The 16,619-nt window shown below is 38.0% G+C and overlaps 2 protein-coding genes across 2 annotated transcripts; one reads left to right on the forward strand and one right to left on the reverse strand.

Moving 5' to 3' along the window:
* Positions 1 to 843: 843 nt before the first annotated feature.
* LOC113504089 (presequence protease, mitochondrial-like) lies at positions 844 to 5,111 on the reverse strand. The gene is given in 3 exon segments (XM_026886191.1): positions 844 to 2,983; positions 2,986 to 4,568; positions 4,944 to 5,111. Coding segments are annotated over 2 exon segments (3,045 nt in total). The 5' UTR covers positions 4,547 to 4,568; positions 4,944 to 5,111; the 3' UTR covers positions 844 to 1,499.
* Positions 5,112 to 5,569: 458 nt separating this feature from the next.
* Positions 5,570 to 15,639, forward strand: LOC113504134 (nucleolar GTP-binding protein 1-like). Its single transcript, XM_026886286.1, has 14 exons — positions 5,570 to 5,701; positions 5,798 to 5,950; positions 6,929 to 7,050; positions 7,477 to 7,612; positions 8,101 to 8,202; positions 8,692 to 8,784; positions 9,528 to 9,677; positions 10,391 to 10,548; positions 11,107 to 11,248; positions 11,666 to 11,846; positions 12,362 to 12,471; positions 13,500 to 13,618; positions 14,162 to 14,295; positions 15,350 to 15,639. The coding sequence occupies exons 1-14, from the start codon at positions 5,654 to 5,656 to the stop codon at positions 15,622 to 15,624; spliced, it is 1,923 nt and encodes a 640-aa protein (XP_026742087.1). The 5' UTR covers positions 5,570 to 5,653; the 3' UTR covers positions 15,625 to 15,639.
* The last annotated feature ends 980 nt before the right edge of the window (positions 15,640 to 16,619 follow it).

Here is a 16,619-nt window from a genome sequence, read left to right on the forward strand (position 1 = left end):
TTGATTTAAAACTAGCTGTTGCTCATGGCCGGCCTCATGCATGTCGGTTAATCTAAGATGTAGCTACATCCATATTACACGATGAACGTTATCGATCCAGCCGTTTGGGCCACTCATTCTTTCGCATTTATAATGCAAGATAGGGTCCTATTCTCATCTTTGAGAGGTTGGACTAAAAAAAGAACACCTCGTTTGACAGATTATTAAGAATTCTTTGATCACTGTTAGATGCATTAACGCAGCGTAATCACCGCAACGCATTACCTAAGCAAATATACAGAGTGTCCCAAAACTCAACGATAATCTGAGATCGGATGAAAGGCCAAGTGATAACAGATCAGGGAAATAAAAAAATCCATTTCCATTTTTGAAAAAAAAAAAATTTTTTCTTTGCCTTAATTTATAGTTGCGATTAATAGCTTCGTTCATGAAGATCCCGAAATCATTCGATATAATTATGCATTATGCATATATTCGATAGTGTATAAAACACGGTGAAAGAGCATTAAATAAAAAACGTAGTAGAATTAAAATATAACATTTATTAACAGTCTCAACATTACATTCTCTGCAATAAATTAACAATAAGTATGGCCAACAATCCTTACTTACGAGACCAAATTTCACAAGATAACAGCAAAACTCAAACTATGTTCTGGCCTTCAAATTTTCTCGACTTGTAAAGGGTCGTGATCGACAACACGCCTTTGATAAGTTGCCAAATTCCTTACAACCAATCAGGGCCCCGATTCTGCTTTTCAATGGCCAAGTATGAATGGCAATTGAATTAAATTTGAAACTATTCCTATTTTCTTAAGCAGTTTGCCAACAAAATAATTAGAAAGTCATTGTATTGACCGTGAGTGTTCAGCCTCGTTCTGAATTTTCAATTATTATGTTAGAATTGTTTTAAACAATATGAATAGTGCCGATTTAATCCATTTTCCATTCATTCATTGGGCATTGTAAATAGCAGAATTGGGGCCGAGAGTGCTTGTTTGGGTATTGGGTATCTTTGAGACCTGGTTATAAAGTACGAATACCGCATTACATAATACGACAATAAACTTCTTAAAAAGTATAACACCAATAACTTCTCAGGGGGTCACACTTGCCTTAAATATTTCCAAAAAAATATTCTTTTCCTTTTGCTTGGCTTGAAAAAAAAGTGCGTAAAATGGTCAGTTGACGATAGAATCGTCTTTCAAGGTTCGCCACAAAATACGGAATAAGACCTACTTAAATATAAATGTATTAACCTCAAAATTGACGTAATATTTCACGTTCAACGTGACTGCATATTTCTGTGAAAACTGAAGAAGTAAAAGTGAATTTTCAACCAACTATTTGTCCAAAGAAGCTGACAGCAATCAGAAAATGAACATAGGGTTTGAGTTCCCCGCCACATAAACATTAAAAGCTACTTTCTAGGACTACATCCTAAGCAGACATACTTGTTTTACCTTTACAAACCCAGAGGGCATCTAACAATTCCGAAATTACTGCTGAGGTCCACTTATCATCTCCCAAATCTCTTTTCCTTCCTTCAAGTCTTTCGAGCCTTCACCGATCACGCATTTTCCCGCCCAGACATCGGCATTCAAGTATTTTTTGCAAACTTCCACCAAATCTTCCTTCTTGACAGCAAGTACTCGCTCTCTTTGCGTCTTCCAGATATCATACGATAAACCGTACAGGAATAGATCGATTCCCTTCATATATTCAGCGATCGGCTGGTCCATTTGTTGCAGGATCGATAGTTTGGCTTCAAACAAGTTCTGGTCGTCAACCAAGTTGGTATTTTTCTCCATCCAAGCGGCTGTTTCATCGAAAACATTCAGAGTGATCCTTGAGTTGGGGTCTCTATAAGAATAGTAGTTGAAAACTCCATCTAAAGTCAACATGGCGCCGCCGCCGTAAGCGCCATTTTGTTCCCTGACTACCGGATGCAAGTATTTGGAGGTTAAGAATCTTGATAGCACACGAAGTTTAGCGTAGTCCGGGTCAGTGTAGGGAACTGTAGGAATAACTTTCGCGCAGAAATTGACAGGAATGTTCATCTGAATGTGAACCCCTCGGTTCTCAGTGGGCATCTTCTTGCAATCGGTCCAATTGATCCTGTTCATCTCCTTATGTTCGACGCCCATACACAAATCTTTGCAGAAGTTGTCAACATTTTCCTCGATGTCGGCATTTGTGTTGCTGTAGTGGAAGGCTGCTCTCAAGTTTGTGCCTTTTAGAGTTCGTTTAGCAATCATATCAATAATACATTGGACATCTTCGATCGGTTGCTTCTTATGAATGTTTTGCATTGCGATGACGTGGTGTAGACCCATTAGACTCTCCTTGCATTCGTCTACAGATGTAATTAAAGCCCGGGCTGCCTGCATGGCATAAGTGTGCCCACTGTCAATGATTCCGTTACTGAGTGCTGAGCAATAGTTCGTGAATAGCATTTTCATTCGTTCGCTGTTACTGAAATTCGGTTTGCTGAATATTTCAGACCAAATATCGAGCATTTTGGGGAGGTTTTCATCTAAACAGTGGCTGCTTATCAATACCCCTTGTTCGAACTGGCCGTGTTGATCAATATGCTCAGTAATATGTGTGAGGAAACCGAGCCCAGATGTGGATTTGCTGATGTACTTGTCAAAGTCTCGATAATTAAATGACTTCGTGTCAAATTTGTTGATGACATAGTTGAAGAAAGGTAGGAGTTCTCTTTGTTGCGTGTCTAAGCAGTCGGTTCCAATTATACCCTTGAAGTACGTTACACCATTGGTATTTGCCTCACACAGTTGCAGAGGAATAATGTCAGCAACAGTATGTTTTAGAGGAGGTGCCGTTTTATTCAGGGCAATATCCTCAAGCTTCAAGCACGGCAAAACATCTAAGTTCTCCTGCTTCTTCTGTACTTTCGATAGCTCCAATCCTTCTTTAAATATCTCTTCTTTTTGATCCGAAGACAAAGCTTTTAGTTTAGTTTTAGTAGTTTAGCTTCTGCCTCGTTGAAAGTGTCGTCGAATTTTGGATCGGGAACCATAGTCATTGTCAGTCTATGCTTGTTGAAGATGAAGTATTTTTCTATCACTTGGCGAACGTACGAGGGTTCCATCAAATTGGTCTTCAACTGATCGAGCAATTGGTTGACTTTTAAAGCACTTAAGATAGGTCCGTTGTGATTCCACAGCGGCATGAGATTAAATAGCAGGTTCAAGCCAAATTTGGGGCTTTGATGCTTGATTGATAGCTCAAAACCGTGTAAAACGCTTTGGATGTGATCCGTTTCAAAGCCCTTATCATAAATCGTTCCAATTGTCTCCTTCACGATGTTTTCTACAACACCGAACTTTGACTGTTCAACGTCGCGGAGGCCGACTACAAATAATGTGTCTCTTATTTGATTATCGTAGCCTGTCAGAGAATTATAGCCTCCAGAAATATTTTTCTCAATCAGATTTTTATAGAATGCTGAATTGGGGCCAATGATCATTAGTTCCGTCAATGCCATCATCATAAATGTCTCATAAATGCTTGTGATGTCAGACATGACGTATCCTATAGCTATCTGGTTCTGTTTTTCTATTGGCACTCCATACTGGTCTAGTCTGCAAGATATTTGTGTAGTCTTAGGCTCAGTCCAACGCGGTTGTCGAGCCACTATAGTGTGCCTTGGGTTTAAGTACGCATACTGACTTAAGTACGACTCATTAACAATTTTAAGGTTGGTTTCCAACGGGAAGTTACCGTAGGAGTAAATTCTAGCATTGCTAGGATGGTAGTACATTGAGTGGAAGTTCTTTAAGTAGTCATGACTGAGTTCTGGAATACATAGTGGGTCACCGCCTGAAACATAACCGTATGTTCCTTGCGGTAGAATTGTGTTGATGAACCTTTGACCGAATAGTGAGCTTGTTTCAGAGAATGCTCCTTTCATTTCATTATAGACTACACCTTTGAACATTATATTACTGAGTTTATCTTCTACATTAGAATGTTCTAACCTCCACCCTTCTTGCAAGAAATCTAGCCTAGATAGGTTTGGCTTAAATACAGCATCAAGGTAGACTTTCTGCAGATTCCTATAATCAATCTCATTTTGTGACGAGAACGGGTAAAATGTGTAATCAGGGCCTGTCAAAGCATTCATAAAAGTGGCTAAAGAACGGTTCAACATTTTGAAAAACGGATCTCTTACGGGATAATTCTTTGAACCGCATAAAACTGTGTGTTCTAGAATATGAGGTGTTCCCATAGAATCTAAGGGGGTTGTACGGAAACCGACTGAGAAAACATTATTGGAATCATCTCTTTCTAAATGCAGGTACTCTGTTTTAGTCTTTTCGTGGACTAAGAAGTATGCGGTCATGTTATACTCCTTGATATGTTCAACTTCTTGGAGGACAAAACCATGGACTGTCTTTCCGGGCTGTAAAGCTTTTAATGGGGGCTCCTTCTTCTTAAGGATTCCGCTGCTGTACATGTTGCTGCATGGTAACAGGCGGTGGCTCAGGCTTGTCCTGAGAGCGCAAAGTCTTGAATACATGGTTTCGTTTTTTCAAACTATCCTGCAATGCACATACACCACTCACTATTTTTATAACAACTAAACTATTTACTACGATTTCGCGATAATTATGACGAAAATTTAGGGTTTAATGAGTCATAATGCGTTTTCAGTGTTTAAAATACAAAAAGTACTCAAAAATAAAGGGAAATATAGGTATAACAAAAAAATACACTTTTGCGATTTCAAATTATCATAATTTGAAGGATTTACGAGTGTACCTTGGAATTACAAACCGTCTAAGGCCACACAAAGTAATAAAAAAGGCGGGTATGCCATTAAAAATTGATTTTTATCAACTTTGGCGTTACAAATGCAATATTTTGATTTGGTGTCTGAGAAAAACAATTGAAAAATGATGCAATAATATACTTACGATAAATCACAGTATTGTGGAAAAAGAAATATGTATAAATGCGAAATAGTATGTTATCCTTAATTTTCTTGCAATTTTTATAATTCCGAGAGGACTTTCATTATTTCTTTATAAATTGCAAGCCCAGTTTACTGTATAACCTCTTTTACGAGAATTGCTTTCGGCACTTTGACGTTTTGATTCTTTACAATTACCATATAATAAAAATTTAAATAACCAGTCCTAGGAGATGCTAAGCATATAAAATCATTGTAACTTGCTTTTATATCTGTTACTTAAATTAAAGACTAATAATAAAAATCGAACTAACTATTAGATCGTTTTAGGACCGTTTGGTACATAGAAGATAGAAATATTATCAACTAGCAACACGTTCAACAATTGCGTTTTGAGAAGACCTGATTCTTATGACCTGAAGTCGGAGTGTACACCAAGAAAGTGAAACTGTATTCCGCTCAAATTATAAAGCAAAATCGTATTCAGTCAGTTCAATTAAGTTCATATTATTTTTATATAATTTATCGAAAAAATTTCACCCAAATTTTTTATTACGTTTTCTCTAGCGCTTAACATGTAGGAGCAACAAAACATGAAATAACGAATTGACGTCTTTCATGTCCACAAATCCACATTCTTTTCAAAACACGTGTTTACGTGTTGAGCTCATGCAGGGCTCTATTTTATTTATAAGTGTAACAAAATAAACAAAAATGAGTTTGTACAACTTCAAAAAAATCGCTGTGGTCCCCACAGCAAAGGTAAATATCACAGACTTATATTAAAACCCTATATACCTTCATAATGTTGAATTCTATTTTTAACCTTACTACACACACGTTTATTTTGTATTTCAGGACTTTGTGGACATAATATTGTCCAAAACTCAAAGGAAAACACCGACAGTGGTACACAAACACTACAAGATATCAAGGATTCGTGGATTTTATATGAGAAAAGTGAAATTTACGCAACAGAACTTTCACGACCGTCTTTCTAGGATTATTCAGGTATGTACTTAGAATTAATACGTAAAAATATTTTTAATCATTGAAAACACCTCGAAGGTATCGCAACCTGTAGTTTAAAATGTGTTTGTTCATGTGAGTCTACTTGTTCCAATAAAGTTTTCATAAATACCGGTTTAGCTGTTTTCAAAATGAATAAATGTGGTATTTTTACAGGGAATTTTATAGTTATCATAGAATAAGTGTTTAAAATTCAAGGCTTGGTACAATCTAAATTGCATAAGATTGTTATTTACCTGGTTCTGTATTGCACAATATTTGTATATTATTATTGAGAGATTTGTCATTCATGTATGTTTTAACACTGTATAATTTTGGTGTTTTATATATATAGATATTTTGTATAAATAATATCAATTTAAATTCATGATATAAATGCAACAGTTTGTATAAAAAATCACACCAAGATTGTTTATCTTTTTTAATTATCCAAAACAAATAAATTTGGAATGAAAATTTGTGACTATAGCAATACAGTAAACAATTTGTTTTTGTTTTGCATCACTATGCCACCAAATGTATCGCCTATATCAGTGTATCCCTTTTGTAAAAGTGAAATCATTATCAATGGACTTAATATACTCCAGAAATATTTACAAGTTAAAAAACAAAAAATTATTAAATTAAATTAAAGCATCAAAAAATTCATCGGCGTCGCTGACAGCTGGGAGTGTGCCCAAAAAGCTGGCAGCATTGCCACGTTGAATGGCAATGCTAATCCTCTGAGCCAGGTAAAAGCCAGCCTTTGGGTCACGAGAAGTGTCGACGAGACGCTTTGCTAGGTCTTTAAAAAGCGTTTTGGCACTCGGCCCCCACAGCCCAAAAGTTTCAACCCCAAACGGCTCAAAGAAGTAACTACCAACTAGATTACCATATTTGCGCCGTTTGAGGTTTTCAGCAGCCGCGGCAGCAATTGTTTTTGAAAAACATATTCCTATATGTTATATTCTATTGTTACAGGAATTCCCCAAACTAGATGATGTGCACCCGTTCTATGCAGATCTTATGAATGTATTGTATGACAAAGATCACTACAAGCTTGGTCTCGGACAACTGAACACTGCCAGACATCTTATTGACACGTAAGTTACTTACCAACTAGACATTATGAAATGTGACTTCAAATAATGTCAGCTAGCTTGAATAATAGCTTTAAATTTACTTCAGAACACTCTTGAAAGGGATTGCCAAGAAGGGATTGTTTTACTATTGGACCGTTCCTTCATTTAAATTCGAATCACTTGTAAAAGTTAAAAATATAATAATCCGTTGTATCATTTAACAAGTGTAACAGGTTGATAATCCATCTAAGGTTAAAAACAATAACTAGTTTTAAATTATTAAAAACTATCGTAGCTTTTAATAAGTGGCCGGAAATCGCAAAGGATAAAAAGCTTTGGAAGAGAAGAGAGATCCCACTGCTGGGCAAAGGCGGGAGGCCTTTAGAGATCTAAAACAAGCTATATAAAAAAAACATAACTTCAATAACTTAAGATTTCCACTAACAGCGTAGCCAAGGACTACGTCCGCCTGCTGAAGTACGGTGACTCGTTGTACCGATGCAAGCAGCTGAAGCGCGCGGCCCTCGGTCGCATGGCAACCATCATGAAGCGACAGGCCGCCAACCTCACATATTTGGAACAGGTGATATATACATACTGGGTCAATGTACCATGTTTTCATAAAATGAGTGAATTTTGAGTATTTGAATAAGTTAAAAATTTATGTTTTTTATTTTTCGTAAATATCATTTTTTTTCTTAATAAAAAGTACCCTATGTTACTTCTAATACCTCTAACAATATACGTTGTACAAGGTTTCATAATATTTTTATAATAACTATCGTGAGACTGATTCATTATTAAATGATGTAACGGTTTACTCACGCGTATTTATCGGGGTAGCCCGACTAGTTTCGGAACCAACCGGAGTCGAACTGTCGAACTACAGTTGCCTTTACAATAATAAAAGAAATCATTCCACACTTAATAAGTTAAAACTTTAAAACTGCTCACAAGTCACAAAATCACATAAGAATTTCACGTTAAGAAATTATTTCATGATCGTAAAACACAGTAGTCACATCACAAAATAGCTTCATAGACATTAATCAAGTATAATTCTATGTTTAGGTCCGACAACATTTAGCCCGTCTGCCGTCCATCGACCCTTACACGCGCACCATCATCATCTGCGGGTTCCCTAACGTCGGCAAGTCCAGTTTCATAAACAAGGTATGTAGTCACTATAACAAGCAAGCTGTCAAGATCACTGACTAATTATTTCAATTTCAAGTAGCCAGGAGTCTAAGGCTTGAGTCCTGACTGATATTTGTATATTGTACTTTTTATTTGTATTTAATTGTAAATAACGATGTGTCAAATGACAATAAAGTTAACACGTAGCTTAGTGTAGTCCTAAAATGTCTCTAGTAACAAGCTAAAGTCGTCATTTTGCTATGTCTAAGGTAGTCAGAAGCTATAAAGTCTGACAACCAGTCTAACTAAGGGGTATCGTGTTGCCCAGGTAACTGGGTTGAGGAGGTCAGATAGGCAGTCGCTCCTTGTAAAACTCTGGTACTTAGTTGCATCCGGTTAGATTGGAAGCCGACCCCAACATAGGGAAAAGGCTAGGGTGATGGGATGATGATAGATCCTTTCCCTGAAAGACGATACTCGACTTAATTAAAATAATAAACCTAATTATATTTTCTTTTATGTTAGATAACACGAGCAGATGTAGAAGTACAGCCTTATGCGTTCACAACGAAGAGTTTGTACGTCGGGCACACAGACTACAAGTATTTGAGGTGGCAGGTGAGATGTTACAACTTATATATGTTATATATATAGTCGCCGGTTCGAAGCTGTGCGAGGTAGTCCATACCTCGCGTCAGTCATATCGCGGCGCACAGCGAGCGTGACATAAGGTCGCGCGGTGAGGCTGTACTCACACGCGCATTACCCATGCCACGGACAGTTATTTATTTAATTAAAATATTTACCTACTACAAATAAAGTAAAAAATTTAAGTTGGTAAATTTTAAACCTTAAAACCAATCTTTCTTCAGTTGGTCCACCAAACTTAATGGAAAAACAGATTTGCTCTCTTTTCAAGAGATGTTTATTTTGATAAACTAGAGGTTGTAAATAAATTGTCACCTTAAAACATGTTAAAAGAACGGGATCAATATTTTTTGTCGAACATCGTGTCGTAAAATCTTCGCGTTGATTACTTCAATAGCATGTTATTTAACTGTCATTTTTATTTTACAAAACCACGAATTCTAAAATATTGCAATCTTTTTTATCTAGCCCACTGTCGTCCAATACTGGGCAAAGGCCACTCTCAAATTCACACTTCTTTAAAGTATTGATGAAATGAAATCAAATGATCATTATAAATGACAGTGTGTAACCCAAAATCAACGACAAACTTTACTTCAAGTAGTTTTGAAGGCACTTTTATAACGTTAGATATACAACTTTAGTTGCACAATTCCAAATTATCATTCTTATAGAGAAGAATGTTCAAGTAATTCCACTTGACCCTTGTCCAGGTGATCGACACGCCGGGCATCCTGGACCACCCGCTGGAGCAGCGCAACGTGATCGAGATGCAGGCCGTGACCGCGCTGGCGCACCTGCGCGCCGCCGTACTGTACGTGCTCGACCCCTCCGAGCAGTGCGGACACAGCATCGAGGAACAGGTCAGACTACATACACATACACCTTGCTAATGGTAATGACTGCACAGTGTCACAGATAGACCAGTGGTAGACGGCACCACGCCAAACAAGCGAAGGACAAATATGTGTCTGATTAACGAATGCTTGTCCTGAGTCTGGGTGACTTGAATGTTTGTGAAAGCCCCCATGATACAAGGATCACTAAGGAATTAGCGTCCTTGTGTTTTTTTTTTAAATAGAAGTAAAAGACTACTGAATTGAGTCACAAAAAAATCTATGAAATGAAGTACCTAATTCTACTGCAGTCAAAATTACAGCTTTTGTCAAAATTTTCGAAAACAGCGAAAAAATTACTTCATATTCCTCTTTTCCACTTTTGCTGTGCCTGACATAGACCATACTTAATCAAAATCAAAAGTGTTATTTAAAATAGGCCGTTTTCCAGGCACTTTTAAAACGCTACATTACGGACTCTAGTTGCACGGTTTCTAAGTGTCATTCTTATGGAGAAGAACCGGCAAGAAACTCCATAATTAAACTGTAAACTTCGTTAACTAATTCATTGAAAATACCTATCATGACTGATCGGTTGACCATAGAACTAACAAACAACCACAGCATTTAACACGAGATTGACTGGAGACAGTTGAAAGACAATCTACCAACTTTTATTATATCAAATTTACAAAACAATTCTTCTCCACATACACTAAACTAATCTCTCTATCCCTCAGATATCTCTGTTCGAGAGCATTAAGCCGCTGTTCAGCAACAAGCCGCTGATAGTCGTACTGAACAAGATGGATGTCATCAAGCCTGAGGATCTGCCCGAAGGCAAGAAGCAACTCATTGAAGACCTCATGCTGAGCTGCTCTAAGGGTAACCTGGTCAAGTAAGTACATTGGAATACTAGCTGTTGCCCGTGGGTAGTACACCCGCTAAAAGTCGAAAATGATCGCACGGGAACATGGAATCATGATAAAAAGTTTGCTATGAGTTAATCCTGGTTATGAACTGTATGTGTGTTAAGTTTCAACTCCGTTTAGAGGTTTCTGGTTATAAACTATCCGTGTACCAAGTTTCGTTTAACTCGGTTCAGTGGGGCGGTAGATACAAACTTTCGCCTTTATAATATTAGAAGGATATTGTAAATAACGTTCTATTGGTATTAGTCAGCAATATTTCACTGGTCTATTTATACGATGGGATAATCCTAGTGGTTAGTGGCCTTGACTGCTACACTAGACGTTGTTGTTCGATTCCCACCCAGGACAAAATGTGTAAGCACGATAAATAGTTCCGTGTCTGGGTATAATATATCTAAACCCTTCAAGAACATGTGTACTAATTTTCATGATGAAAGGTTAAGTATTCTTCTCGTCAATGCGTAGCAATCAATCTTTCACATTTACAATATTAGTAGTTATTAAAATGTATTTGTTACCCCCAGCGCGGACCCCAACTCGGACCTCTCGGTGGTCCCCGTGATGCGCATGTCGACCATGACGGAGGAGGGCGTGCAGGAGGTCAAGATCGAGGCCTGCGAGCGGCTGCTGGGACACAGGGTTACCGAGAAGATGAGGACTAAGAAGGTAAGAGAGAGTAGTGGCTGTTATTGATGGGAAAGAAGGAAAATAGCTTTTCGTAGCGGTTGTTCACGATTCCGTCTGCGTGAGCCTCAGTTTATACTGTGCGGTAGTTTCCATTTCCCTAGGAATGCCAGGATAGAATGTAGCCTACATTAGTGTAAAGTTTCCTTAAGATCCTTCCAATAGTTTTGCGTGTATAGTATAAAATTAAACACATACCGTAGGTATACGATAGCTATAATAATATATAGGTGGGCGTCGTGTCGCGGGTTCGATCCTCGCGTAGGACAAGCATTATATGTGATCTTGAATCGTGCACGTTATTTCTATGTTTGTGAAACCCCCGCGACACAAGGATTAAATTCTTTACTGCGGTGTCGTTCTTTTTTTAATAGAGATATATATTTATTCTCCCTTCAGGTGGACGGCATCCTGAACCGCCTCCACGTGGCGGTCCCCGCGCCGCGCGACTCCAAGCCGCGGCCCGCCGTCATCCCGCCCGCCGTCGCCAAGAAGAAGCAGATGCTAGCTGACAAGGCGGCTCGCAAGAGGAAACTGGAGAGGGACATCGAGCTGGAGGAGGGAGACGACTATGTACTCGGTGAGAATAGCTATTATATTGTTGTAAAAACAAAACATATAGTCGATGTGAATTAAAAAGTTCTGAGACAAACTTCATGAAACATTTATGGGACCTAAATGTCAGCTATTCAAGATAAGAATAATAAAAAATCTGGTCATTTGTCAGAAGTTCTGACGTTTAAGTTATATTTACATTAATATTTTTACGTCAGAACTTCGAAGAAGATGTTTTAAAATATTCGGCAGAAGTTTAAAAAAAACCTAATAGACCAAAGATAAAAAAAAGCGTGGGTTGCCTGATGATAAAACTATTTACAAAGTCACCCCACGCTTTATACATTGAATTATATTTTTAATTTATCACTCTTATCTATAATATGTTGTATTGTATTTGTTACATCATTTAATACCCCTTTCATGCCCTGATTAATCTATCTATATATATTATTCTATCTAATCTAAATAATACAAAGTTGCGACCATTTATCTCATATGTACTTTATACAATGCAATAATGCCCTATTACCTACACAGACCTCCAGAAGAACTACGCGGAGATCCCGGAGGAGGAGCGCCACGACCCGATCCCGGAGTTCTGGGAGGGACACAACATCGCCGACTACATCGACCCGGACATCTTCGACGTGAGTCATAGTCTAATATGTATATCAAATTCTCGTGTCACTTTGTACTAAATTGAACTCCTCCGAAACGGTTCTACCGATCCTCAAGATATTTCGTATACATATTCGGTAGGTGTGAGATTAGGGCAACATCTATTTTTCGTAGCGCATTTTTTTTCTTGTTTCAGAACCTATTTTATATGGAAAAAAGGTTTGCTGGGGCAGCTAGTATCATATACTAGCTATAGTAATTGTGTAGTACAACTCTAGGTTGGGCCTGCTATGTGTAAATCATTTTTAATCTTTCGTTAACATTATAAGACCTGAAAATGGATGGCTCACGCGTTGTTTCCATAAGAATGATATTTTGGAACTGCGCATCTAGAGTAGGCCTTTTTCAGACATAACCAACTCGAATTAAACACATTTTGATTCAACTATGAGAAGAAGAAGAACTATGCCCAGTCATTTAGAAGTTGAAAGGAAGATGCTTGTTACTGATTTTGGACGTGTTTTATCTTAATCTAAATAATTATTGTTTAGAACTAAACAAAATAGGCCTAAAAATAAGTGATTAGATGGATTTTGTTAAGAGGAAGAATGTTGTGCATTAAATATGTATGTCGCCGGTTCGAAGCTGTGCGAGGTAGTCCATACCTCGCGTCAGTCATATCGCGGCGCACAGCGAGCGTGACATAAGGTCGCGTGGTGAGTCTGTACTCACACGCGCAGTACCCATGCCACGGACAGTTATTTATTACTTATTTCTTTATACTTATACATGAAAATAAGTACAAAGGCATTCTCTATCAGTCAATCATAGGGTGACTATTTATTTTATCAATTGTTTACCATACTCCTCCGAAACGGTTTGACCGATTTTTATGAAATTTTAAACGCATATGACGTAGCTATGAGAATTATATACTGCCTAATTTTCATACCCACCACGGTTTGTGCCAAGCTCCCTTTTTTGTAAGTATGTCCTATATTTTTTACACAGAAAAAGTCAATCAGTGACTAATCTTCTATCTTCTTGATTCTTCTAGAAACTGGCCGAGCTTGAGAAGGAGGAGGACCTCCGCATGGAGGGAGGCCTCTACGCCGTGCCGAAGATAGAGCTTGATGACACCATGAAGGAAATCAGAGAATTGGCGCGCCAGATACGGTATGTATGATATATTTATTGATCAAATTAAATTAATTTATTGAGGAGGATTTGTGTCCTATAAAAAAATATTCCTGTTCGGCGCAATGTGTTTTTTGTCTTCATTCATCTCTTCTCATTGTCTCGGCATCATCATCGCCCTAGCCTTTTTCCAACTATGTTGGGGTCGGCTTCCAGTCTAACCAGATTCAGCTGGGTACCAGTGTTTTACAAGGAGCGACTGCCTATCTGACCTCGTCAATCTAGTTACCTAGACAATACCTCTTTGTTAGACTGGTTGTGAAAGATCCATGAATAGCAGCCGGGACCCACAATCTAACGTGCCTTCCGAAACACGGAGGAACTCGTTATGACAAAGATAGTCACTCGTCTACCGACCAACGGAATGAATACTAAAAATAAAGACAGAGGCAAAGCAATGTAAATCACTTCAAATTTACTTGTCAACCAACTGATTTATTAAACGCTAGCCTGTTTTCACAACCCTCCTTGACCTGCATTATTTTATAGTTCGACCATGTTACATCTACACTATGATTACAGCAACAAGAAGGCGATCCTGAAGGACGAGTCTCGCCTCGTGAAGCAGTCCACGAAGCCGGTGATGCCGCGCAACTCCCGCGCCAGGGCCAAGGACCGCTCCACCGCCAAGCTCAGGGACGAGATGGAGAAACTCGGTCAGTTGCCTACATATATATTGTATATGATATATGTGATTTATGTTGGGTACATAAATATAGGCACGGAAAGCCGAATAGTTGAGGTCACGAGCATTTGTGTGATCCACGAATGCTTGTCCTGAGTTTGGATATATTTTATTTTGTTTAAGTTTCAATATTTTGACCCTTTATTTTTATACATTTACAAATTCATACACAATAATTATATAAGTACATTCTATCAGTTATCTAGTATTCAATACCAGCTATGCCTACAAAATTTATAAATATAAAAGTTCTTAAAAAAAAGGTAATAGGCAATTTGAATAAAATAAACGACTGATATATTTCAGTGGTATATTTGGTTTGGTAATCTTTATTGTTGTTTTACATTTAATTTTAGTCGCGTTTTATTCTAAGAGCTTTTTTACAAAAAGCTACACAAAAGTTTACGAATAGAGTAGGTAGAGTTATATTATGAGAATAGGTATTTTTAGGTTTTTATTTCTTGACATTTTATTTATCATGTCGCCGGTTCGAAGCTGTGCGAGGTAGTCCATACCTCGCGTCAGTCACATCGCGGCGCACAGCGAGCGTGACATAAGGTCGCGCGGTGAGTCTGTACTCACACGCGCATTACCCATGCCACGGACAGTTATTTTAGAAGATTAATTTGAATGTTAAGACCAGTGTAGATTTTAATATAATATTGTGAAAATTAATCTGTAGATCAGACTTAAAGAATAAGTCTAATATATTACAATCGAAAGCGATTATTGGGCGTATACACAACTTTGCAGTTCACAATTTGTTTTGGACTGTTAAATGATCTTCTTTAAGAAATTTGTATTTATTATTTCAACAAGTTTTGTGGCAAACACAGCTACACATGAATTTGTTTCGAGATTTCTTTTCAGGGTAATCAGATAGTAAATGTCGACTCCATGGTACTACCTAAAGAATAAATTATTTCATCTTAAACGACAAAAAACCAATCAATTTAAACTTGAATTTAATCTCTACAAACAGTTTTCTTACATTTCCTCTAACACAAAACAATCTTCACCCCCAGGAGTGGACATGTCGGAGACCAAAGAGGCCCACTTCACTCGCTCCCGCGGCCGCTCCCGCTCCCGCTCGCAGTCCGCGCCCGCCGCCAAGAGGCAGAAGATCGAGGAGAGAGGCCGCTCCGTCAGCAAGCCCGCCAGGGACACTACCGGCGTTGGAAATGCTGTTGTAAGTCCTATACTTAGAGATGGATTTATTTTGTACAGGTTCATTGCTAGGCAAGGCTTCTGTAAGAAATTAATGATTCCCTACGCGTATTTGCGCATATTTATTGCATAGAGTGCTCTTCTATAAGTAGTGAGATGCTTATACTTAAGTTCACAATGTATTTTTATTTTAAATGTGACAGTGTACTCATTGTTGATGAGCCAAATAAATAAATTAGCAAGCCTCCTATTGCCAGGGAGTTGGTTGCGCAGTTTCTTCCCTGTGGGTGCTAGACATTGCAATTAAATGAGCAGAATATGCTCCTTAGCAGACTAATTGGAATATATCAATTTAAATTTTGATCAATACAGATTATTTGTAAGTTCTTAAAAAATTGACAATGAACTTTCATTTTCGTCAAGTCATGCAACTTTGAATTTTCATTTCAATACGTATAAGTTAACCCTTTATAAGGCAGAAGGATTCAGAGTAATAAAATAACCTGCGCTTATATTTTTGGCATGTTTTTATTTGTATAACAAAAATAAACTTAAAAGAAAAACACTAATTATTTCGGAAGTTTTGGAAAAATAGGTGGTAAAAATATTCCCACTGCCCGTCAACAGAGCCACATGCAAGCGCAATTTGAGACATTATTTTCTATGAAATTGTGCAAAACAAGGCGTAATGCAAAGAGGGACATTACACTTGCTACATTTTATTTTGCTACGCTTATCTTTGACCTTTGTGCTACACAATTTACAGCGTCGGTAAGTCTCCAACTCTGCTGGCATATGGTCACCTACGTTTACAAACCGCAGTTCTTCAGGTACAGCATTTATAGTTTTTTTGATATACCTCTGGGCATGCTATGCGTGATTTCTTGCAGATATATGTAGGCAAGCTTGATCTTCTTTTTCTGCTGCTATAGCCACCAATCAACCCTCTGGCAACAGCCACCCGAAATTCTAAGTTGGTAAGCTTTTCTACTCTCGACGTTAGGGAATATAAAATGAAAGAGTTTGTCAAACTTGCGTCCACCAAGAAGTAGAATATCCGCAACCACCAGCGTTTACTTCTCCTTCCGACAGCATACGTCCCCTTCACTTGGTCAAAACGGTCGACAC

Source organism: Trichoplusia ni, chromosome 21 (genome assembly GCF_003590095.1).
Source record: "Trichoplusia ni isolate ovarian cell line Hi5 chromosome 21, tn1, whole genome shotgun sequence".
Taxonomy (NCBI): Eukaryota; Metazoa; Arthropoda; class Insecta; order Lepidoptera; family Noctuidae; genus Trichoplusia; species Trichoplusia ni.

Excerpts from the sequence above, each read along its gene's own strand:
- LOC113504134 (XM_026886286.1), top strand. The coding sequence starts at position 5,654 with ATGAGTTTGTACAACTTCAAAAAAATCGCTGTGGTCCCCACAGCAAAG. Across the intron at positions 8,785-9,527 it reads ACAAGTATTTGAGGTGGCAG|GTGATCGACACGCCGGGCAT; the intron begins GTGAGATGTTAC and ends ACCCTTGTCCAG. Across the intron at positions 12,472-13,499 it reads TCGACCCGGACATCTTCGAC|AAACTGGCCGAGCTTGAGAA; the intron begins GTGAGTCATAGT and ends TGATTCTTCTAG.